Genomic DNA, 24,806 nt, shown 5'->3' with positions numbered 1-24,806 from the left:
GGTGTCGCTGTCACTAGACACATATTGCAAGGTGCAGGTCGTCATGATAGACTTGTAGAAGGATTTGCCAGAAAAAAGAAAGATAAGAAAATGAGAGAGGAGCGGGCAGATTATAAAAAAGAAGCTGAGATGAAGGGTATGTCACTGAACTCTTAATATTCCAGGAAGACAGCGATGACGTAGACGCCTCTTTATGTAGGTTTGAAAGACAAGCCGAAAACCCAACTGGCCGCAAGAAATGTCTCTCCGGTTTTTAAGCTCTGATTTAAAAGGAAAGCATTAAATGTGTACTACGCATCTGGTCTGAAGAGAGCAATCAGTTTTAAGATGTTAAAAGGGAAACGACTATTGAATTTTCAGCATACGGAAGAAGAATACAGAGCAAATTTAGAACTGTGCGGTCTCATGCTACACAATCAATGAAGGCCTTTTCTAAAAAGAATGTTCAACCTAAGGCAATAAAGGCTTTCCCGAACACAGATACCGTGAGATTAAAAACACCTTAGCGATTTCATACTACAAGAACAAAATTATCAAAGCATGTCAAAAGACTTATCCATCTCAGAGAGACGGGCCTACCCACACCTGACGCTTTGACACTTCAGGCTGAGTGGTACCGGACAGCACATCCGAATAAGTCTCTGGCAAGAAGGACTCAGAGATCCATTTTTGCCATTTTTGCCATCATGGGCCTCAACTCCAAACCTTCATCTACACAGTCAAAGAGTTACAGATACCCGAAAACACTCGTTAAGAAACAGAGCTAAGGGAACCCTTATTTGTACAGAGAGGGTCGAAGAAACACACCACCCTCCTAGATCCGTTCTAAACTAATCCTTGTGACCAACACATCAGCCTGAGTACCATATACACGGGTTACAGCACTAATAGTAAGAAGCTTTAAATACTTGGGAGCCTCCCTCTCCAAGGACGGCAGCTACACCCTGTGTCCCCTTCAACAGCTGCTATGGCTAGATTAGATAGGATCTGACATAGCCATACGTTTAACTATCATGTACAAGCTGCATAATACCCCAGTAGTACCGATCCTGCTCTACGGCTATAACACCTGGTGTTTGCCGAAGGGGAAAAATATTCGAAGGATTAGAGAAAAAGCGTCTGTGACTATTACTTTTATTACGCCGACATTTTTGTCTTAGCTTCTTTCTTTTCTAACCCTAACCCTGTGGTACTCGGACTTTTGGACGCCGGACGTTTCGCCGCCGGACGTTTCGGAGCCGGACGTTTTGCCGACCGGACGTTTAGCCAACGTATGTTTCGTCGACGGAGGTTTCGGCGCGGGGCCCTCAGCCGACGGACGTTTTGTCGACGAACATTTCGGCATTTCACGCGAGACCTTTAGCCGAAGTCAAGTGTGTGACGCCCCTTAGCTCACACATTTCTCTCGCCATTGTATCAATGTATCAGTGAACTCTCTCTCTCTCTCACTATCCCTCCTCATGTGAACCGTTAGCTCACACATTTCTCTCGCCATTGTATCAATGTGTGTCTGCCAGTTCTCACGTTCACCTTCCACCTGGACAATATTTTTGTTTGTCATCTGTCTCACGTTCCCTCGAGATAGTGCTTCATTCATTAATGTGTAGAGGGCCGGTAGTCCAGCGCTTGTTAGGTTTTGGCGGAAGTGCTGATACACGCCAAAAAAGTGCTGATGCTGATGCATGGAGAAAAAAGTGCTGATGCATGCGATCGCGAAGGATCGCAAAAAGTACCCGCCCGATAGGTATATAAGGGCAGAGCTGAGACGCAAGGACAGTAGAGAAAACTGCGAAGTGAAAGCTCGAGACAAGTGACGCAGCCGTGACTTTCTGATTTGAGTGCTGGACTGTTGTGGTCACTGTTCGACTCCCCTCACCACGCACCACTTGGTTACACATGTGCAAGATTCTGAGAAGTAAGTAAGCATCTCATCTCTCTGTCTCTCTTTCTGTCTCTCTCTGTCTCTCTCTGTCTCTCTCTCTGTCTCTCTCTGTCTCTCTCTGAGAAGTAATTAAATATTTAAAGCTTTCAGCTCGTTGTACAATTCCACCACAAAACCAAAAATTATATAGATATGTGTATGTGGGCGCAGGTTCCCTCAATGTCTACTTTGGTTTCCACATGTCAACTCTACACTCCTGACTCTGTGTCTGTATATGTCTGTCTGCTGGAGCATATTAGTAACATCACGTGGCCAATGTCTTTGGAGAAACCTCCAGTCGCTTGGACTACAAGATTGGTACTTGGAGCCAGAGAACTCTCTTCTCATCAAGACCATTCAGGCCTTGGCTTTCGTGCCTCCTGACGACGTCATCGAGGCGTTTCAACAGCTCATGGATTCGCTGGATGCCGACACTGACGAGACGCTTTCAGACTTCCTCGCCTACTTTGAAAGTACATGTACATGGCTGGGCATTGTGCAGCGAGGACGCCGTCGACGCCCGAAATTCGACGTCGCCATGTGGAACGTCTACAATCGTGTGGGAGACAACCTGCCCAGAACTAATAACTCGGTCGAAGGCTGGCACCGTGCCTTTGATAAGCGAATGTCTGTCACGCACCCAACACTTGGCCGGCTTGTCAGCAAGTTACGCAAGGAGCAGGCAAGCACCGAGCTTATGAACGAACAGCTTGCCATGGGTGTCAGGATGCGAAAAAAAAAAGCAGTACGAAAAAGTCAACACACGACTGCAAGCGCTTGTTGCAATGTACGCACAGGAGGATGTTTTAGTTTTTCTCAAAGCTGTTGCGCATAATCTGTGACAATCAAAGTGAACTGTCTGTGAAGTCTGTGTGTAAAATGTGTTTGAAATATAGAATTGTTGTGTAATCTAGTAGTTACTTTCATTCTTTGAGAAGTAAGTAAGCTCTCTCTCTATCTCTCTCTGTCTGTCTCTCTCTCTCTCTCTGACATAATGCGTCGAAAAGTCTGTTGGCTAAACGTCCGGTCGGCAAAAGTTCCGGCGGCGAAACGTCCGTCGGCAAAATGTCCGGTCACGAACCCTGTACTTTGCTGTAGAAGGAATATTGTTTGTCTCTAACATTAAGAATTGCTTTTCTTCCTTTTAAACCGTGTTGTTTTCTCGATATTTATACCTCCACATTTTTGTTTACTAAGCTGTTGATTGATATTTGTTTAATATATATATATTCAATGGAAAAGTTCGTTAGCCTGCTGCTAAGTGCCGTATGTCTAAGGCAGATAATGGGACTCCATAATACAACATCTACATTAATAATGAATGTTTCATTTATCTGCGACAACAAAAAAGGTAATGCTCATGATGTCGATGATAGTGATGATGGCAAACAAACGACTTTAGTGTAAACGTGTATCAGGCTGTAGGCTCGTTGCGGGTCAGGGCAGAGAAACAACTGGCGGCTCCTTCGTCCTTCTGTTTATATTCAATATATACTGGCGTGGCGGCCCTCTGTAGGTGTACAGGGTGTACATGCTAAAGGTCGTCCTTGCGTCTATACAGTTGTCATGTTCTACACGTCTTTAATAATAATAAAACATTTATACATACAGAAGGCGAGGACAATGTTAACAGCACAGCTTATGAAAAGAGAAAAAAATATGTAGCCATCTGTTAATCATGTTACATGACACTTTCTCACATTGCGTTCCTTTTTATTTGCGACTACAATGTAATTAACTTTTCTTTGGAAAATATTTGTATTTTCTATTTAAGCTCAAGAGTTAAGAGCTCGTGTGATCGGTGGCACAGCGGAGGCAGGACGTCTGGAAATCTTTTACGATAGAACATGGAACACAGTGTGTGGTAGAGATTTTGAACATGAAGAAGCTTTGGTAGCCTGCAGAATGTTAGGATTCAACAGGTATGTGTAGTATAACGCAATTGTTAAATACATTTAACTCACAATTATTTTCTTCTTCTTTTTTCTTTTACACAGTTGATCGAAGAATCACAATTTAAGATGAAAACAACACCGCGAAGCCTAAGAATCTAAAGCGTTGTAAGTTCAAAGGTATTGAACGTTTTACTATTGCCTTTGATGGAAGAAGCCTTGTTCTACCAGTGATGTTCCTGGATTGCCTATAAAAAAAAAAAAAAAAAACCATCTACTGACCATTAGTGGTTAAAGTTATTTTTTAGCTATGCAAATTTTCATGATGATAGTGAAAGTTTTCAATAGAATTAGACATTAAGTTTTTTCTGCCTCTAAATAGTATGTGATATTACGTCCTATCACACGTTTAGAAGACAATTTTTTACTGCCATCTCTTTCTTGACATTCTCATTAAACTCTTGATGCTACTGATTTTCTTGGTGATCCAACGTTACAAGATCACACTTTGGGACACTTTAAATGTCTTTCAGCTGGAATTTCTGCAATTTTTGGAATTTCAGCCTTATCGAAAATTGATACAATATTGTATGGGTAAAAAATTGTGTGGTTTACTGAAGAATTGGGAGGGGTTGAAGAATCATGAAAACAAAAGAACTATTTCATTCGCTGCAGAAAACGTGCTAGGAACTGTGCGCGCGTGGAGAAAAAGGGGAAAAGGGGGTAGAAAGGTGAAGGGAGGGGTTACTGTTTGGTCCCTAAATTAGGAGACGTTAAAGGCCCCGCAAGACGCTGACTCATGACGGCAAGTGTTTGGTGGACTCTAAGGTTTGCGAGACGGATACAGTCACACGAGGACGAGGTAAAATGTTGATTAATTTACCCCCATTCGCGCGCAGACACCTAACAACAAGCCAGCTATGTACCGGAAGCACAGCACGAACAACAAAACAATCGCCGACACGCGACACCAAGTAATGTTGAGGATAATGTCCGGGTATAACAATAACAATAACAACAGATTTTATTAATCCCAAAGGGCAATTTAAACATGGGAGCTGTGCCCTGTGTCCAAAATATATGTATATGGAAAAAACAAAAAACAAACAAAAAAAAAAACAACACACACATACACATGCACATCTACTCATCACACACACACACACCGCTGAAAGTTCATCTGTGATTGAGTAGCTGGACAGCTGATGGCACAAAGGATTTTAGATGCCTATTGGTTTTGCATACTGGCATGGCATAGCGTGTACCTGAAGTTAATTAAACAAATTCTCCCGCTAACACATGTTCAGGTATTGACAGAATATGGGAAGCTTTCCTAACTAGTTGTTGATCGCAGAAGGAAGTCAAGTCCCTCTGTTTGATACCAATTATCTTGGAACAGATGTGGACAATGCTATTCAAACCATTCCTATCATGGACAGATAGATTACGAAACCAGCATACAAATGAGGAGGATAAACGACTCTCAATGAAAGACTGGTAGAAACGACCTAAAACTGCTTTGCTAACGGAGAAGCTGTTTAACTTCCGCAAAAGGTACATTCTTTGCTGGCCACGTTTGACAATGTGTTCAGTGTTAAAAGTCCAATTAAGCTGGCAATCAAAAACAGTTCCCAGGTACCTGAAAGAGGTGACAGTTTCAACAGGTTTGCTATGTATCGCACTGGGAGCAACAAAATCATCATTGATTCTCCTAAAATCTATGTTCAATTCTTTTGTTTTGTCTACATTTAACTTAATAAAGTTCTCATCGCACCTCTGTACAAAGTCCGTTAAGGCATTACCATGATCTGTCTTATGTTCTTGTAAAAGAGTCAACAGTGCAGCATCATCAGAAAACTTAATGAGGTAACTATTCTCCTCCATGCTTCTGCAGCTGTCGGTATACAAGATAAAAAACAAGGGTGATAGACAACAACCTTGTGGGGACCCGGTGCTTGTGACAACAATGTCGGAATAATTACTATTAACATACACCCTCTGCTGTCTGCATGTCAAAAAAATCCACAATCCACCTGACCAGTTGGTGTGGAAGATCAAAACTAGATATCAGTCTCAGAGCCAGAAGGTATGGCTATACTGTGTTCAGGCCCGGTTCTACCTATTAGGCGAACTAGGCAACTGCCTATAATTTTTGGATAAGTAAAACAAATCATACTTACCAGTTGGTTAAACTACTTTTAGCCTAGCCGTCGTAAAAGAGGCTGCAGGCTTCACTCCTGTTTGCGCCATTTTCTCTGTAAGGTTAAACATTACAACTATACTTTCTTTTAGAACCTGGAAACTTTCCCTCAAACCACCCATAGAGCTAAAGAAGATGAGATTACTTTTTGGCATAATTTACTCATGTTAGTCACTTTGAATTAGTGTCCTCAGTTCTCAAAACCAGCAGAACAGAACTGGAGCCCTTATTTTAATTCCAATACTAATTTTAATTGTGACTAGTATGTTTTGAACAGTTTACTTTCCTTAAATTAACATTCCGGCCACCCATCAGGCTCAGATTCTCTGCAAAGTGTAGGTTTGTATGTGTGGGCATGAGTGTGTGTGTGTGTTTACATACGGTAATCTTCATTAAGTTTCCGATGTTTGTATGTTTTCAATGTTTGAATCTTCTTATTCTGGTTTCTGATGTCGGACAGTACAACAGCAGTAGCCGTGGGGTCAGCCAAGTACGGAGCAGGCTCTGGTCCTATTCTGTTCAGTGACCTGTGGTGTGTGGGGAACGAAACCAGCCTGGCGCAGTGTCAACACTCGGGGCTTTACATACACGACTGTGGACACTCGGAGGATATCGGCGTCATGTGCAACTTTAGTAAGCAGAGCAGTAAAACTATACATTTATTTACTCCAGTAAATAATTCCAGAAATAATTCTTCCGTTTAAATTTTAATTCATGTTTTGTTAACAATCACTTCATTAATTGCAATGTACTGTTTGTTCGAATAAGTTAAGATATTAAGCACGTTCTAGACCAGACCTGGGCAAGGGGCGGCCTGCGGGCCGGATCCGGTCCGCCTCCTGTCTCTGACCCGCCCACTGCCACGCCCGCCAGTGTATATACTATATATATATATACAGTATTGGGTAAAACTGAGTCAACTATACTACTCCGGCCCTCTAAAACCATCCCAATTTCTCATGCGGCCCCTTGGGAAAATTAATTGCCCACCCCTGTTCTGTACTCTAGAGTGTGTCATCATCATCATCATCATCATCATCATCATCATCATCATCATCATCATCATCAGCATCATCATCATCATCATCATCATCATCATCATCATCATCATCATTTAAAGACAGAAAACAGTAAGGAATGTGTAAGCCAAACAGATTCACGTGAGGTTTCTCTTCAAGTTTTATCGACAGAGAAGAATTTAAAAATGACACGAGAGGTTGTTATATCTTACCTTTACAATCTTTCGTAAAAGAGAATATTGTCAATAGTAAACAATACAATATTCTGTAGTGTCTATTGCTGTTCACAAAAGAAATGTATTTTGTTTCTTTGTTGGAAGCAGCAGCAAGTAAAAACACTACACAGTCACCCTTATCACCAAAACTTTACATTCACTCCAGTTATTCAGCAAATTGTTAGAGGAACATTATAATTAATGCTAAATTTAGCCGTCAAACATAACATAAATCAAAACACCTACATCTACATGCAGGTATAAGCAGGGCTGGCGCTAGGCTGTGTTGCGCCCTAGGCGAAAGAAAAATTCTGCGCCCCCCCCCCCCACACACACACCTCACAAAAAATGAACCATGTTATATCATTTATTTTGCAATTTATTTAGTCCTGGTCCTGAAATTGATGCTTAAAACCTCACTTTTCTTGTTTTTTGCTGTGCAAAACGACTTATCAGTTTCTTCATATTGACTGCATTTGCCAAGTCATGCTCAATAGATATGGTGGCCAGTCAGTCAGTCTCTCTTGCAACATTGTTGATCTCATATAGTTTTTAATTAATTTTAATTTTGAGAAACTCCGTTCTGCACTGGCAACAGAAACTGGAAGGGTCAATAAAATTCTGAGAGACACTACAACATTCGGCACAATATCAAATAGCTCATGTTGGATAATGAATATTAAGACTTCTTTGGGGTTCATTTTAGAAGTGGGAAGTCTTCTAGCCACAACCTGTAATTCAGAACAGAGTTCCTCCGCGTCGATGTCTTTGCTGTCTCTGTGCATTAGCGCCTTTGCCAAGACCTCGCAAGATAGTAGAATGTCCTTCGTTGGTTTTTCAGAAATGCTTTGGATATCATAAAGAAATCCAAATAATGCACTGTGCTCCTGAATCTGTTTAAATCTGTCTTCAATGGACGCAGTTCAAACAAGAAAGCCAGGCTTAAGTATCACCAGTAATGACTGCGGCAGTCTGTCTCAGAACTCAAGGCGACTGTGATGTGATAAAGACCACAAGACTGTCACGGACCCGTTTGTGCAATGAAAAGTTTTGCAAACAGTTACACCAGCGCTATCGCAACCCGTTGCATCCACACAATCAAAATAAGCACTATAAGAAATAAGGAAATGAAATTAATGTAAAGAAAGACATAAATCGTGTTAATAAAATATATTCAGCTATGTCACAGTGTATAAAATTCATGCGAACTTATCTTTACAAACTCTCATGAAGTGGCTGTAGGACAGTAGCACTGTTCAGTCTGGCAGGCTAAATGCAGTTCACAACCTTTACTGACTCAGCTGTGGAAGGATGATAGCTCCAAGCACCCAAACAGACGATTACAAAGTCAATTCAAACAGCAGCACGAGATGTCTGCAGCCGCTCAGAAAAGTGCGGATTGTACATCGTCCTGTGGGTTTTAAGTTCAAAGTTACAACTACCTCTTCCCTCAGTCTCGGCTGTCCAGCCCAGGTAATGTGATCTGACTGTCTTTAAAGTGGTAGAGATTTATCTCTACCCTTCTCCACTAAGCCACCCCACTGAGGTCCTTTCAATCTTTCTCTCTTCTCTCTTTCTCATCTCACGGACAACTATCAAGTAACATCGCACCACCTTCTTTGTCCAGTCTTCTAGTCTGATGGGACTGGTCATGAACTGTGACAGATTTATCGCTACCTGTGGGCCTGTCCACCTAGCTGCTAGCACCTCCATCGGCAAGTCCTTTCAATTGTTCTCTTCTTCCTCATCTTACAGACGAACTAACAAGTAAAAGCGAACTGACTACATGTTTGCTGCTTAAAAATAGTAGTAAAGTGGTTTTCTACAAAAACTCATTAGGACCAGAGGCGTTAGAACCCAGAAGTGTCAAAGAATGGCTTATTAAAATTAAATCTTTTTGAGAATTTGCTGTCAGATTTGATTAATAACTTATAAGTAAGAACTACTTTTTGTCAAGAAAAGGTACGTCTGTTTTTCAATTGCAGGCGTGCATCATACACACATGGATGCTTGCATGCCTCCCCAATCATGCCTCCCCAATGCCTACACTTATGAGTAGGGGCATTTCAAACACTCGTGTAAAAGGTTTTATGGAGTGCACACTGATGGAGACAAGAAATGTGTAGCACCTTGCTCTGGTCTTATTTTGCTGTGTGGTCTAAAACTCAAGCTATCACAGCTTCCAGCATCTAGACCACCCTCATAGCAGCTTCCTCATGTTCCCATCCAAAGTCACACCTCACAGGTGGGCGGGTAATGAGAGAGTCTGTCAAGAGAGAGTCTTCTGGACACTAACAATGCAAAGTTGTAAATCATGGTGTCAGGGCAGCTCCCAAACACAGTCCAGAAATCAACACTGCGTGGTGTCCAGCATAGGGTTTGTTGAAAACAAGAGAAGTATATAGACTGTAGGTCTTAGTACGCATTATCTCTTAATAACCAATTTCAAATATTCTGTCAATGGAGCATAACAACAAGCTATCCGTTCAAACTGTAGACAAACAGATGCACTCTTAGATAATAAAAATAAACATTACAATTTGACAACTAAATTAAGCGTAATACACCAATCGAACAAAAATTTAATAATTAATAAGAAAGTTAAATATTCACGACCATGAGTCACAACAGTAAGTACAAGACTATAGGCCATCAGTGTCAGTAAATAGATATGCTATAAACTTCAAATGGCTCTACCTTGATGTTTGTCTGCTAAAGACTTTAATACTCTTATTAACTAAGAACGCGTTCGTGACATTAGGTAAGTTCCTTCGGGTTGAAAGTTCGTAAGTGTAAACAATATTGAGCAACTGTTTAGTTGTCATAACCAAACTCGTAGCAAACTTAAGTCAGTGTTGTTGTCCCTGATCTCAGCTGCAGTGTTTTCAATGCATAAGTGTGGAACATCTTCCAAAGTAGGATAGAAGAAAGAAAGGTGAGCTTGGTATTAGAGGAATGTGGTCCACTCCATCCTAGGGGTCCGCACTGAGTCCCATCCACCAACCCGCCCCTCCGCTGTCTATCCTCCGCCCTCTTCTTCCCCGCTGGTTAGCTGGTCACTTCAAGTGCGCCCTGTAATAATGGGTTTTCCTGTACTACATCACTACATGAACTGAGAAACTCGGTGATGAAGTCAACCTACAAGCTGATGAAAAGGTGCCTTTCACCTTTGGTCCTTTGCCTTCCTTTGCCTTCCACCAACGCCGCCCCTCTCAGCGCCCCTCCCCGCCCCTCCGCCCTCTACTTGCCTGCTGGTTAGCTGTGGTCACTGCAGGTGCGCCCTGGGATAATGCGATAGTGGGGTTTTCCTGTCATACATGTACTGAGAAACTAGCGTGGTGGTCAGTCTACAAGCAGAGGAAAGGAAATTTTTCCCCTAAAATTATTCATCTTAAAAATAACAGCAGGCCATTTTTTCCGCCCCCCTCGGTCGCTGCGCCCTAGGCGACTGCCTAGGTCGCCTAATAGGTAGAACCGGGCCTGGGTATACGTGATTGAAACATAATTCACTGTATTCAAATTTATCTTCAATCTAGAGACTAAACTCTACCATCTGCAACTCCCTTGCTGGACTGTAATTTACGGGGATGGTTTATAGGAGTTAATCTCTGTCTACGCCTTGACACTTGTTTACAAGGGTAGAACTCGAATAGCCTATGGTGCTCTGGACTTTTTTCTCAAATTATCCTTCCATAAGTTTAGAGTTGTGGTCTGCCTGCTGTTTAATGTCAGCGCATTGCGAAGCATCAAGACAGGTGATCAGCTCTCTTGTCGATTTAAGCGGATCGCGTCTTCCGGCCGGTAATTCAGTTTTCCTTGCCGTGCAAAACCAACTGCTCCTCTACTGGCTTGTCTTCCATTTGTTGGAGTTGTGTCTCTTGCTGACTGCGGTTCCGTTGCCCGTCGCACTTCTTTCTGTCGTCACGCATATTTCTTATCGCCGTCGGTCTTTCCTTCCTTTCTATGAGTCTCTTACGTTGGCCGATTGCACTTGTTTGACATTTCTCTGCATAAATCGCATCCATTGATATACCGTTTGACATCATGTGCGACGCCGGGCTCCTACTGTGATATAGTTACTCGAGCATGGGTCTCTTTCATAGGATGATTAGGTCTACACAAATACTCGTGCGACTGTCGCATAGCTCAAGCTCACCTCGACGTCGATACAACCATAAGCTTGATCACCCTTCCTTCTCTTTTCATCCGCCAGTAACAAATGCTTTACTTTATGAGAAACCTATCTTTGACATCTTTGGTTTACATGCTTGCGCCGATCACGGCTGCTGTCCTCTACCTGAAGATTTTCTCGTTTTTCTTTTTTCTGAGTTGGTTTTAGTCAACGTTTTAGTGATTGATGTGCCTGGGTTGGTCCCACTTTTGTCGAGGGTAGCAGGCCCCGCCACTGTGAGGTGAGCTCGCTTGTCAGGACACATGACCCGTTTGTAACCCAATGTGACCGGTCGAAGTGAGCCTTTGTAACATGCTGCTTTAAGCTTCCTTTCGCCTAGTGGAGAGTACACGTCAACATATGCAAAAGCGCATGCCTCCATGGTTGTTACACGTAATACCCACTACCTCATGTCAGGTCCTTTGGTTGGTGGCGAAGGGCGCATCAATTATGAGTGGGAACTCATTTCACGAATCCATCGCAAGTTTGTATCATTTGTCGTTAACTACCTGTAGTGGTTGAGATAGGCCGGATCCCTAGACTGGTGTAATAAGCAAAACTGCTTTGGTCTTCCACTGACTTTGTTACAGTGTTTAGCAAGGTGTCCTGGCTTGTTACACATGTAGCATAACCCGGACAGTCTCCACTCGTGTTTGTTAGGGTAGCATTTAAGTATGACGAGTTGGTGAAAACTTTCAACTTCACCATTCAAAGCTATTAATAGAAGTTATGCTTCTCTTTAAATTTCGTCAATAAGCAAAGCTGTAACATCTTACAAATGCATTAGCATTTGTTGTTTGTCACCTTTACAGACTCAAGCTAAATAAAGTATTGTTAAAATATCGCTGTTCACAAGACTTATGTTGTTTTTCTTTGTTAGAAGCTCAAACATGTAATGCAACCACAAAAATACAGTCACCTTTATCACCCACGCATTGATATTTACACTCAAGCACGCAGAAAATTGTCATGTGTACATCATAAAAATTGCTCGGTGGGAATGATGAAAATAGAGTGATACCTCGGTTCTCGAACGCCTTGACTTTCGACCAAATTGGTATTCGACCAGGAAATTCGAGAAAATTTTGTCTTGGAATCCGAACAAATATTTGGAACTCGAACATCCGAACGTCCGAGATGAGACGAGTTGAGCCGAATGGTTTTCATTGGGCCCAGCGCGCCTTGCTTGCGTCATCAGTGTGAGTGCAGAGAGAGAGAGAGTCACGTAATGTGGAGAGAGTCATGCTTTGTGTGTACTGCACTGTATTGCAAATTACTGTACTGTACACTGAATTTAACCCTTAGACTTGAGTCCAAAGAAAGCCAGAAGTGGTAATGCAGACAAAGGTAAGCGGAAAGCTGTGAGAACAACTATTGAGCTGAAGAAAGAAATCATTGCCAAATATGAACAGGGCACACGTGTTTCGGATCTGTCTACTGAGTATGGCATGCCAAAATCAACCATCTCTACTTTCCTTAAGAATAAAGCTGTTATAAAGGCTGCCAATGTTGCCAAAGGTGTAACACTGATAACTAAGCAAAGGCCTCAGATAATGGAGGAAATGGAGAAACTGCTCCTTATTTTCGTACAGGTACAGTAAATGAAACACAATTTACTGTACTGTACTGTACAGTACATTTTATTTTTTGTTTTGTTTTAATAAATACACTTTTATTTCTTATTTCTTGTTGGGACTAATGTTTTTCTACATATTATATACAAATTAGGCCAGTAAATAGGCATTTTCTGGGGCTTGGAACGAATTAATCCAGTTTCCATTATTTCCTATGGGTTTCATTGCTTCGGTTCTCGAACAATTTGGTTCTCGACCGTCCTCCCGGAACGAATTATGTTCGAGAACCGAGGTATCACTGTATTATGGTTTTTTTATGAGTGCACTCGCATCTGGCAAGATGGCAACCGGTTATTTCCGACTGTGGCCAGAGGGTAGCATTTGAGTATGATGGGCTAGTGGGTGGGAGGGGTTTGACAGCGTTTAACGATAAACAAATGTAACCGAGTGGTAAGGTGGGGTTGTATGGTGACAACAACAGTTCAACACTCGAACCAAAAAGCCAGGAACAGTCAGCAGGTGTGCGACCCTTTATTCCTCGTACAATGGTCATGGCTGCGTCGCTCGCCCGAGGCGCTAGAGGTCGGAGCTGTCTCTTCTTTGTCGTGTAGCTGTGCGCGCTGTCTCCGCCGACTCTGATCTGATCTCCTCGTCTCAGCTCTGCCCTTATATACCTCTGGGAAGGGGTAAACTTTTGCGATGCTCTGATACGGTCGGAACCATACGCCGTTTTACCATAGCCAATCACCGCTATTTGCCATCTCTCACCATGCCCTAGCAGATCCCGCCAAAACTAACAACAATGCCGGACTACCGGCCCACTACACATAAATATCACAATTTGATATAGCTAAATATTAGAAATACCTGAAATATTATTTATGGACAATCACAAAATGTATATGGCACGCAAAGACTTACACTAATACATTAGTCTCTTCGCATTTACGCACACAAAGACAGCAGAGATTCACAATCATCCAATCAAAATTACGCACGTGATTGCTAGCAAATGGGATGGCACACGGTTAGTTACTTCCTTAAAAAGCTGCTACACTGAGGTTCCGTTTCAGTCTCTTGTCAGTCAGACACCCGACTATCTCTAAAAATTTGACCTCCAGCACCATGATGTACAGGGCCGTCAGTGTTTACAGATCTCAGTTCTCGTGGTGCTGAGTGTGGGTAAGAAGTCCGCACATAAGATAACGCATTAGCCATTTTTTCTGTAATCTGTACTTGTAAAAAGTTTCCGGCTGTAAAAGGAAATAACTAATTGTCTTCTTATTTCGTAGTTGACTGCGTATTAGACCTTAGGAAGGCACTTTGGGACTGATCAAAGTAAAGAGTTTTTTTCTCTTTCTTATGTCATTCAAACTTTTTTATAGTACTGAAAGGCGGTGGTGACTATAAAACCTTTCTCAAAGTTTCACTTTTTTCAAAACCCACGACATTAGTAAGTCGTACATGGCCGCTACAGCTCTGACAAAGCTCATGGATGCTGCAGGTTTAAGTATTGATCTCAAGAAGGTCAGAAATTGAATTAAATCGTAGAAAATGATAAAATTACATATAGGGTTGTATTGCACGATTATCAGGTCTTTTGTTACTATCTTATAGCGATCTTGTTGAGGCTAACACAGGGTGTGAGAACGTCTGTGTTAAGAGAACCTGTTTGGTGTGTTTGGTCCTCATCTTTTTGTACGGTGTTTCTATATATCTGTCTAATCCTCTTCGTGCATCAGGTTGCACATAAGGCCTCAACCAGAGTCCTCCACCGATGTCGATCGGCTGAAACCCGCTCTAGGTGACCCCATGTCCAGCCCTTTCCTTTCATCTCCCTTTCCACTGTTCTTCTCCAAGTTTCCTTTGGGCGTCCTCGTTTTCTTCGGCCGTCTGGAGTCCATCGTAGGGCGACTGTGGAGAGGTCTGCTGTCTGCTGGCGGAGCACATGTCCAATCCATTGCCAACGCCTTCGTTGAACCTGCGTGGTGATGGACTCGGTTTCAGTTCTTCGATGGAGTTCTTCGTTGGTGATGGTGTTTGGCCACAAGATGTTAAGTATGCGCCTGAGGCATCTGTTTTGGAAGACGTCAAGCTTGTTACTGATGGCTTTGGTCATCTTCCATGATTCTGATCCGTAAAGGAGGGTGCTGATCACATTTGACTTGAAGATTCTCAGCTTGATCTTCTGGCTGATGTTTTTTGCCTTCCATGTGCTCCTGAGTGAGGCGAAGGCCTGGCTGGCTTTCGCCAGTCGGGCTCGAATCTCCACCTCCGCATCCCCGGTGTTTGACATTTTGGACCCAAGATAGATGAAAATGTCAACTTCCTAAGTCTCTACTCCATTTAGTTTGATGCTGTCTTGTATTCTGGCATTCACTCTCATACTGTTAGTTTTTTTGACCTTCAAGCCAAGGTTTCCAGCTGTTTCTGAGAAGGCATTAGTTTTTTCCTGCATGTCTTGGTGGCGGTGTGACAGCAGGGCAATGTCATCAGCAAAGTCCAAGTCTTCCAGCGTTGTTGTTGCTGTCATTGTCATGGTCCATCTGATCCCTCTCCTCTCACTGTCGGTGGAAGTCTTCATGATCCAGTCCATGGCCAGGATGAAGAGGAACGGTGAAAGAATGCTGTGCTGTGGGGAGTTACTTAGCCTTACATGAGGTACACAAACAGGTTCATATCTGTACTGTCGATGACAGCATTGTATTTTTGAGAATTTAAAACCTGTTTTTAAACGTTTTTTATATAAAAAATACATGGTCATAGTGCAGAATTATCTACATACATTGACAGTTTTGGATTCTATTGTCTTGGGGTTTTTTTAAGCTTTCCTGGCTAAGAATCGCACAAATTTTCTAAGTCTTTATATTGTAACAGCTGCCATTCGCTTACATAATTACTAATTCCGTCTTAATGCCTAAAATACCTTCTCGTTATATGTCGGTTGATCAAAATCTTGGCCACTCGAGCTGTCAGTGGCTTTTCTATAATAGCAATAAATATCAAATAAAGACATATATTTTTTAAACACTTAATTTGATGTAAATGCTGCTTATTTTGTAATTTTGTTTAAAGTAATAAAAATGAATTCAAAATTGGTAATTAAACATAGTAATTCACCAGTTTAGTTGACTTTGATATGTGTTCTTATTTGCACAATTTTTGTAAAGTTACAAAAACCTTTACTTATACAAGTTTAATGTGTTTGTGTGTTTGTGTTCGAAATGCGTGATCGTCTATCATTTTAAGAATATTTAATCACAATTGTAAAACTAAACTTTTTTTAAATTTTTAATTATGAATTAAGGCAGTGGTTCTCAAACGACGTGCTTACAAGGGGGGCGCGAAGGTTGTCATTTTTCAAAAGTTTCTTATATCGGTATGAGTGAAATTAGCTTACATTGCTGGCTAAGGGGGGCGTGCGGACGTACCTTTGTTCATCAGGGGGGCATCACAAGTAAAAAGTTGAGAACCGCTGAATTAAGGCATAAAGATAACACAAAGCGCAGTAAGAGTTTTCTTTGTCTGAAAAGGTAATAAATTTAGACAGATTGTAGTGTACATTTTCATTGCTTATCTGCAAATTAGCGAAGTCAATTTAATATTATAAATACTTTTGTAAAGATAAAAAAACTTGTTTTCACTTAGCATTTTAATGGTGCATTATTTATTTCTGTTAGCATAAAAACACACTTACACACACAAAATCACACACCAATCAATATAACAAATATACAACAAAACGAGAACGCATCTAAAAAACGTTTAGTCGAGTTTAGGAATTAAGCCTATAAATATTAAAAACAGTCAATACATATTTTTCACATAAGAATATGCATATTATACGCAGTTTATGTAAGATATTTAAATCATAGTATAAAATATTGTCAACCTTAGAGTTAAACTAACATAGACTCAACGAGCAACCCTAATGACCAACAGCTTGTTCCTGCTTCCTCGCCATCTGTCGCAATGTTATTCTCTGATCGTTCGTCCACGGATTTCTGGTGGCATCTACTCTGGACTGTTTCCCCAAATTATCCTTCCATCTGTTCAGAGCTGTGTCTGCCTGCTGTTTAATATTAACGCACGGCGAAGCATAAAATCAGGCGCTCAGCTCTCCCGTCCATCCACGCCGATGGTTTGTCTCCCATTTCTTGTGTCTCTTGGTGACTGCGATGCTGTTGCCCGTTTACCATCTTTCCACCGTTCTTAGAGCCGTCGGTCTTGGCTTTCTTGGGTGAGTCACTTACGGTGGATCACCAACACTGACAAGAAGAAACAAACCAATTTATATTCCTGAGAAATACCATGTACGTTCAACAAGTCCTAAAACATGGTCAGTAGCAAAGCCGACAAGAAGACACCTTTTCTCTTTTAGTACCATAACCCATCATGTTGTTTATCGTCAGTTTGTTAGGAGCCCTTTAACTTCATCTCCAAATTAAATTTCTATTTAAATTCTCCCCACTAATTTTCTGTCAAAATTCTTTTCATATTGCTTAACTTTCTAACATAACCCTTTATAAATATATGCTTCTTGGAGATAGGGTAAGCTTTAAAGTCCTTTCGAATAAATGGTTATTATTGGAAAAATAATTATGTAGCTGTCAAGAATTGGTTTTATTTTCTCATGACTATACGTTTTAGTCACACGATAGGTTGTAAAAAGGAACTACACATATATATTCTATATGGTTAAGTATCGGTGGCGCAAGCGATGATGACCAATACAATGAAGATCGATTTTTGGTCTTAAGGCCCATCTCAAAAACATTTTTTTTAAACAAAGTAATATTTCTTCAAAGGGTTGAGTTTGATATAGGCAGACAATGAAGGAATGATATTAATGATGAACTTCACGTTTCTCTGTTTAATGACAATTCTGTTTTTAAGTAAGCCAAAGACCACAAACGAACCAACAGTCAACAATATAAGAAAACTAAGTATAAATAAAAATTTATTGATTGTACAGACAAAAACTGTAACTAATAGCTTTAAAAGCGTATAAGATTTACTTAAGATGGGGGAACTGTAAATATGCTCACCTTCAGGTGTTCCACCATCACGATAATCTTTTGGCCTAAAATGGGCAACTAATGGTGATTGTAAGCGAAGTGTATATAATACTGATTTTGGCGCTGCCTATTAAATAGTATTTATTACACATTTTATTTCTGATGTTGTTTAATTTACGTCCCTCTCTTGATCTTTTTTGCTTCTCACTCTGTATTATTTGATGGAATCAGCACCACAGACAAGATTACTCCACTTTGTTTCGCGACCAGTAACTTTATTTGATCCGTTACACAACTGCACCTGTGGTATGAACAGGAACATTTGTAACTTGGCTGCACATCTGTCTTCCTATAGGTCACTCAATAAACATGTTTGGTCTCAAAGCAAACCATAATATGTTCTGAGCTGTGGTCCTCTGTAACTCGGAAAGAAGTGTTTAATGTTCAAGTCACAAGTGTTAATCAACTGGACACAGATGATACATTATACATGGCGATCCGTTACAGAATGTCGGCTGCCCTTTAAGTGCAAAAGTCAGTGTGTATTTCTAAACAACTGATACAATAAGCATTGTCAGGAAATTGTAAAACAAAATTTTGTAAAATGATTAAGTTAAGGGTAAAGACAATACATGTATATATACATTGTAACTTTGTCAGCTGACCAGATGACATCACGTCTGGCTGGCGGCACTTCACAGGCAGGACGTCTGGAGATATTTTTCAACGAAGAATGGAGCACAGTGTGTGACGATAAGTTTGGACAGGAAGAGGCTGAGGTAGCTTGCAGGATGCTAGGATTTAAAAGGTGTGTAACCTTTCTTCTTCTAAAGTATATAAGAGAAGGCTACGTGTAATTTTTCTTGATACAAAATTAAAGACTATTTACATTATTAATGTGTCAGATGTGTTAAACTTAGACATAAAGTTTCGGCAATATTTTAAGGGCTTTAAGTCGTGATCCTTAATGATTCTTTTTCAATTACCACCTGATGTCTGGACAGAGTTAAAAAAATCTCGATGTATGCTATCTGATTGAAGACCTCACTAACATGAATAGAGTGAAGAACTAATCTAATACACACACAGAAAAAAACGTGTGCAATATTTAAAATGATCTTTTAAACCGGTCAAATATCTAAATGACATGACAAATCTGGTTAGAGTTATAAGAGAAGAAAGCAGTAAATGACAGAAATTACATCTTGTTTTTAAAAGATTTTCTACTGTCGCATTGACCTGTACATATATGTGAAATAATGCTAATACAAATGTCATGCTTCTCTTTTATAATTACATGTGACACATTATTTACGGACAGCAGTAAAGCAGCAGCTGTCAGCAGCAGTAGAAATGGACAAGGTTCAGGTCACATTCTGCTTAATAAAGTGGTCTGCAAGGGAACAGAAACCAGTCTAGCACAATGTCAACATGACCCCCTGTACACCAAATACTGTAATCACTCGCAAGACGTTGGCGTCGTCTGTAACATCAGTAAGATACTTGTGTCTTCTGTGGCAATTATCTCAATGAACTTACTAAAAGCTTTTGTTTTTGTTGTTGTTGGTGTTGCTTTTGCAAGTGAAAGCGGTGATTTCGCGTTTATGCGGGATGGGATTCATGGCAAGATATGAGTGGTGTGGGTGAAAGGAAACGGAAGAGACGCTTTTTGTGGTGCTGTAAGTGTTGCTTAGTTTTGTTCTTCACTTATTGGTGTTTACGAGGTTTGTCAAGTCTCTTTCGGTTGTGATCTGCATTTGTGAACTCTTTTCATGTTTTTAATCTGTGAGGCCTTTAATAACGTGGTCTGCCAGGGAAGAGAAACCAGTTTAGCACAATGTCGGCTTGACCCCCTGTTCATCAACGCCTGTGGTCACTCGAAGGACGTTGTAGTCGTCTGTAACATCAGTAAGATACTCGTGTCTATACTGTGGAATTATCACCTTGTGCTTTCTAAAGCAGCCAGATCTTGCACTTTTTTTAAAAAAAGTACAAAAGTACTAACCCTAACCCTTTCTATGAAACTTTTGACTGCTGAATTCAAGCGTGGCAGGGTCAGCATAGATGACCCTCGGTCCGGTCACCCATAAACATACACGACTGAGGTTCAAGTTAGTGCCAATTATCGTGTGGTTTCGGATGATACAAGTCTAACTATACAGCAGATAGTCAAGTCCATAGGAATTATTTCTGGTTTAGTTCACACTTTTTAATTGAGATCTTGGGTATAAGCAACTGTCTTCAAGATGGCTTCCAAGAAAGCTGACGCCAAAGCATAAACTGCAAAAGGTTGACATTTTCAGGACATTTCTGACTCGCTTCCAGAGAGTGGTCCAGACTGACCTTGAGAATTAACCCCGCTGATTAGTAACTCAAAATGAAACCTCGGCTTGGCACTTGTAACCTGAATCAAAGATACAAAGCAAACAATGAACACACTGTGGTTCTACACCCAAACAGAAATTTAAGCAGGAAGCATCTGCTGGCAAGTAGATGGATTTTGTTGTTTCGGATCAAGATAGACCAACTGGGAAAGTGAAAACTTTTAATGGACAGTTCTATGCGTCAGAACTAACACAACTGAAGGAAAAAGTCAAGTTGAAAGGGAAAGGTAAGCTGAGGAGAGGTGTGCTATTGCTCCAAGTTAACTCACTTGTTTACTTTCCTTAGGTTGCAATAGCAAACTTTAGTCAACCGTGGCTTTGATTTGCCACCTAGTTCCTGTTATTCACCAGATTTAGCTCTATCTGACTTTTACATGTTTCTAAACTTATATCCCACAAATGTAGTCACCTTTGGGAAACAAGGATGAGGTCATAGTTATGTGGTGTAGAGAAGGTTTTGATGGTGCAGGACGCAACTTTCTTCCGTGATAGAATTTAAATGCTTGAGCAACGTTCGAGCAAGTACATTGATGTAAAGGGGTACTATATAGAAACTTTGTGAAAAACTGTCTTGTTTTTTGTAACCTCTTCTGGGTGAGCCTAGAGATTTTTTAACGACCTCGGAGGACTACCGGTGAGCTTAAAGATGTGCTTGAAACAGCTCCATTATAAACTGTTAAGAAAATGATTGTAATCAAAGCTCTGAAGTTTATGTACAACACTAGTCAGTAATAACACCAACATTGCCAAGAAGCAAACTGAAAAAGATTTCAATCTATTCAGCTGCTATACATAAGAGACATCGCTCTCACCATCCGAAAAGGTTAGGTCTCAAACACCAGTTTGTACACGCTCATTTAATAGACGAGAAACGGTTTCTGTTATTCATGTGCCTTTAAATGCGAATGTAAGAGCGATGTTGTTTGTTTTTTATGATAGCAAATTTTCTTACTGATTTGAAAATTCCATTAAAAAATGTGTTGGTTTAGAAAGAAAGTGTAATGATGCCCAATCTCTTAGCTGAACAAGTGGCAACATGTATGGTTAACGGGACCGATGGCAGGTTGTCTAGATAATTATTTTACAGATAATACGGCATAGTATGTAACTGACAATTTAGAACTGATAGTGCTAACGTAACTTGCAGGATGGTAGGATATAATAGGTGTTTACTGTTTATTTATCACAATAGTACAATATAAATTCTAAGCGACCGCAGTGCTTTAAATCTCTTTTCTTGGAGTATTGTGTCATGTTTAACCTTCCTATTTTAGGGATGGAAAATTGCCCATCACTGGATGAAATCCGTGCAATAAGCAAAGAGCTTGCCTACATGGATGACCCTTTGAACTATTTCGACGTTAGCTCTAGTAGTTCTTCGCTCGGGCACCCATGTCCGACAAATCAATGGGAGAAGATCAGACTGAGTGGTTCATTGGTCATCCATGCTACAGGAGGATAGGCAATGGACTAACAATTTATTTCTTTAATAGAGGGTTAATTATCCGTAATTGTTATCAGAACAGTCGCTCGTAAGCTTGGCACCATTTCGGACACAGAAATGTAACATGATGTATACAGATGCTCTTCTACTGTTGAAAAACATTTTATTTTTGTTACAAAGAGTAGGACAATCTACCTTACTTAGTAGCTGTCGTAAGGGACTTCTATACGTGTTTACAAATATTTTTAATAGATAACTTCCTTATAATTAAGAAGATAATCTCTTTTGGGAAACTATTATTCAAAGATACAAGTAGAGCGCGATCTTTATAGTCTAAAGACTGCTTTATGGCTCATATAATCACTATCAATCACTACGTATACAGTTTTCATGATTAAAACTTGTTAACCAAAAATATGTTGCAAGTAATCACTGACAATCACTACCTATAATGTTTTCACTTGTTAAACATGTCAGCCAGCAAGATGTCAGCGCGGTTGGTTCACGGTACATCTGCGGCGGGGCGACTTGAGATCTTGTTTAACGAGGAATGGACTACAGTGTGTGACACAGGGTTTGGACAGGAAGAGGCGCAGGTAGCCTGCAGGATGTTAGGATTCAACAGGTAAGCTGCTTCTAAGACACAGATGTTAGCTGTCTGCATCTCTCACTTCCTTTTCCCAATTTTGGTCAAGTGATGTTCTGGAATGTGTCGAACTCTAAAGCATTCGTCAATAACTTAGTAGTGTTTTTTTTTAATGTAACAAATTTGGACGATGTTTTTAAGATGACAAAAACAATTCTGGGTGAAATTTGTTAAATCCACTTCACTTATGTGAGCCTTCCTGAAGATTCTTAGACTACGCGTGCCTTGGTAGCGTGACGCCTAGCTCCACCGCAGTGTTTATCTCCTCCTTACTGCAAAATTCAATCGACATGAATTGTCTTTGTCTGCTTATAAATAAACACATTTAATAAGAATATTTACGATCTTTTTGTGATTGTCTGCAGTACTGGAGCAGCAGCTGTGAGTTCAGTTGTATATGGAGCAGGGTCAGGCAACATTTTGCTCGACGGTCTGAATTGCAAAGGAACAGAAACTAGTCTGGGAATCTGCTCTCACAACATGCTTTATCAAACCTCCTGCAAGCATTCGAATGATGTTGGCATCGTCTGCGACATAGGTAAGAACATTTTTACAGCTTGTTTTTATTGTAGATAGTGTAATGAGGAAACATGCCTTACCTTAATGACATATTTTTAGAAGAACAGAAAAAAACTTTCTCCTAAAACCACCTCTACTTTAAAGACGACAAAAGGCGGATTAAAACAGACAAAATGAGGACAAGACCTCCTATCCAATTTGAATTATTTTTAGTATATTTAAGGAAATGATACCTCGATGACTCTCTGAGTGAGTATGCATGTTTGATTATGGACTATATACATGATGTAAAATTTTCAAGATACATTTTCAAAAATACACATTAATAATAATTACTAATACTTGTTGTTGCCGCTTACAACTCAACCATGTACATGTATAATACATGCTATAAATGGAACAAGTTCTATAATACTAAGTTTCACGTACTTACCTGTGGCAGAACTACGTCTGACAGGCACTAGTCGCACCAGACAAGACCTGGGCCTTGTAGAGATGAAGACCGGGAGCACGTGGCAAGCTGTTTGCGTGTCTGACGTGAAGACGGCGACAGTAGCGTGCAGACAACTCCGTCTACCCACGTGAGAAACACGCTTCTTTCCCTTTAAGTCCACTAATAATTATGTTTAAAACGCTGATAAAGTTTCTACAAAATTTATGCAACACAAGAGAGAGGATGTAAATTAACAACTCGCCCTCAAGTTAAACATTCGTTTTCTATCTTAAGTCAACATTTTTCACAAAGAGTAATTGTATGCACATTTTACTTAACCCGTTTTGTCATTTTATTTAGAGGGGCAGCCGTGTACACAGATGGATTGTCATATAAGGCTAGTAATAGCCCTGTGCTAAAGGTATCTTTCACCTGTGAGAGCCATGAAAACAATCTTTTCCATTGCGGTCAGAATGTAGACGGCTACAAGAGTGAGTGCGACCTCAGCGATGTGGGAGTCTTTTGCAGCGACAGTAAGAAATAAAATGCTTATAATGTTTATTACTGATATAATTTACTTTGTCTACTTATTATTAAGCCGTTCGCATAAAAATACGGAACAAACTAAGTTTTAAGATTTGATAACTGTTTGCCCCCCACCATCCTGACTTATCAAAGCATGTATATCTATTAAAAATAGGATTGTTACAGTAAAGTGTGTGTTTCCGTAACCCCAAGAGATACAGACATTTGTAAATTATACTAGATCACCAAAACTACACCCTCACCATGAAAGGAAAAGAAACAAAAATTAGTTTTAAAATAACATATATATATATACAAGACGTCTAACAATCTCCCCTCCCCCGCCAAAAAGAAGTACAACTTTCTCTCAAGTCTAGCACTTTATATTTATGTTTTTATAAAAATACAAATCTCTAAAGATCATTTATGCTCTTTTATAAACATCATCTGATTATTTGAACCCTTTTATTTTTCATTTTTCAGCCCCTTCTGTTTATATCGTGTCTGCAAATGAGTCGTATCCGCTGATGGCTGGAAAAACATCAGCTCTCAGGTGTCTGACCCCAAACAGTCACACAATAGAAGAAAAGCCCACTTGGTCAGAAACAGCAGGTGGTCGTCCTGATGGAGATCTTCTTATCTTTGAGCCTCTGACCAGGACACACAATATGAGACGAGTGACATGCAATTTTACGTCTGTCAACAATATATCTGGTGATAGCCTCCTACTTATGGTTTATTGTGAGTACAGTAGAGATATTTAATTACGAGAAAAAAACTTATAAAACTTACTTTGTTTGTTAAGGTCACTAGTTAAAAAAAAGAACAGGTTTAATTACTTGCTA

At 40.4% G+C, this 24,806-nt stretch overlaps 2 protein-coding genes across 12 annotated transcripts in view; both read left to right on the top strand.

Moving 5' to 3' along the window:
* LOC112569471 (A disintegrin and metalloproteinase with thrombospondin motifs adt-1-like) overlaps window positions 1-24,806 on the top strand; it is a 595,732-nt gene that overhangs the window by 301,097 nt on the left and 269,829 nt on the right. The gene's annotated exons all lie outside the window — the stretch shown is intronic.
* Window positions 1-24,806, top strand: part of LOC112569475 (scavenger receptor cysteine-rich domain-containing group B protein-like) — a 60,541-nt gene that overhangs the window by 30,940 nt on the left and 4,795 nt on the right. Inside the window, exons 6-14 of the mRNA XM_025247276.1 lie at window positions 3,696-3,843; window positions 6,474-6,646; window positions 18,671-18,818; window positions 19,332-19,504; window positions 22,316-22,463; window positions 22,850-23,022; window positions 23,446-23,584; window positions 23,797-23,969; window positions 24,445-24,702. Coding sequence (XP_025103061.1) covers window positions 3,696-3,843; window positions 6,474-6,646; window positions 18,671-18,818; window positions 19,332-19,504; window positions 22,316-22,463; window positions 22,850-23,022; window positions 23,446-23,584; window positions 23,797-23,969; window positions 24,445-24,702 — 1,533 coding nt within the window. The remainder of the gene's footprint in view (window positions 1-3,695; window positions 3,844-6,473; window positions 6,647-18,670; window positions 18,819-19,331; window positions 19,505-22,315; window positions 22,464-22,849; window positions 23,023-23,445; window positions 23,585-23,796; window positions 23,970-24,444; window positions 24,703-24,806) is intronic.

The sequence above is a fragment of the Pomacea canaliculata genome, linkage group LG7 (assembly GCF_003073045.1).
Source record: "Pomacea canaliculata isolate SZHN2017 linkage group LG7, ASM307304v1, whole genome shotgun sequence".
Lineage (NCBI taxonomy): Eukaryota > Metazoa > Mollusca > Gastropoda > Architaenioglossa > Ampullariidae > Pomacea > Pomacea canaliculata.
The sequence above is the reverse complement of the archived record's forward strand: the minus strand, read 5'-3'. Positions and strand labels throughout refer to the sequence as shown.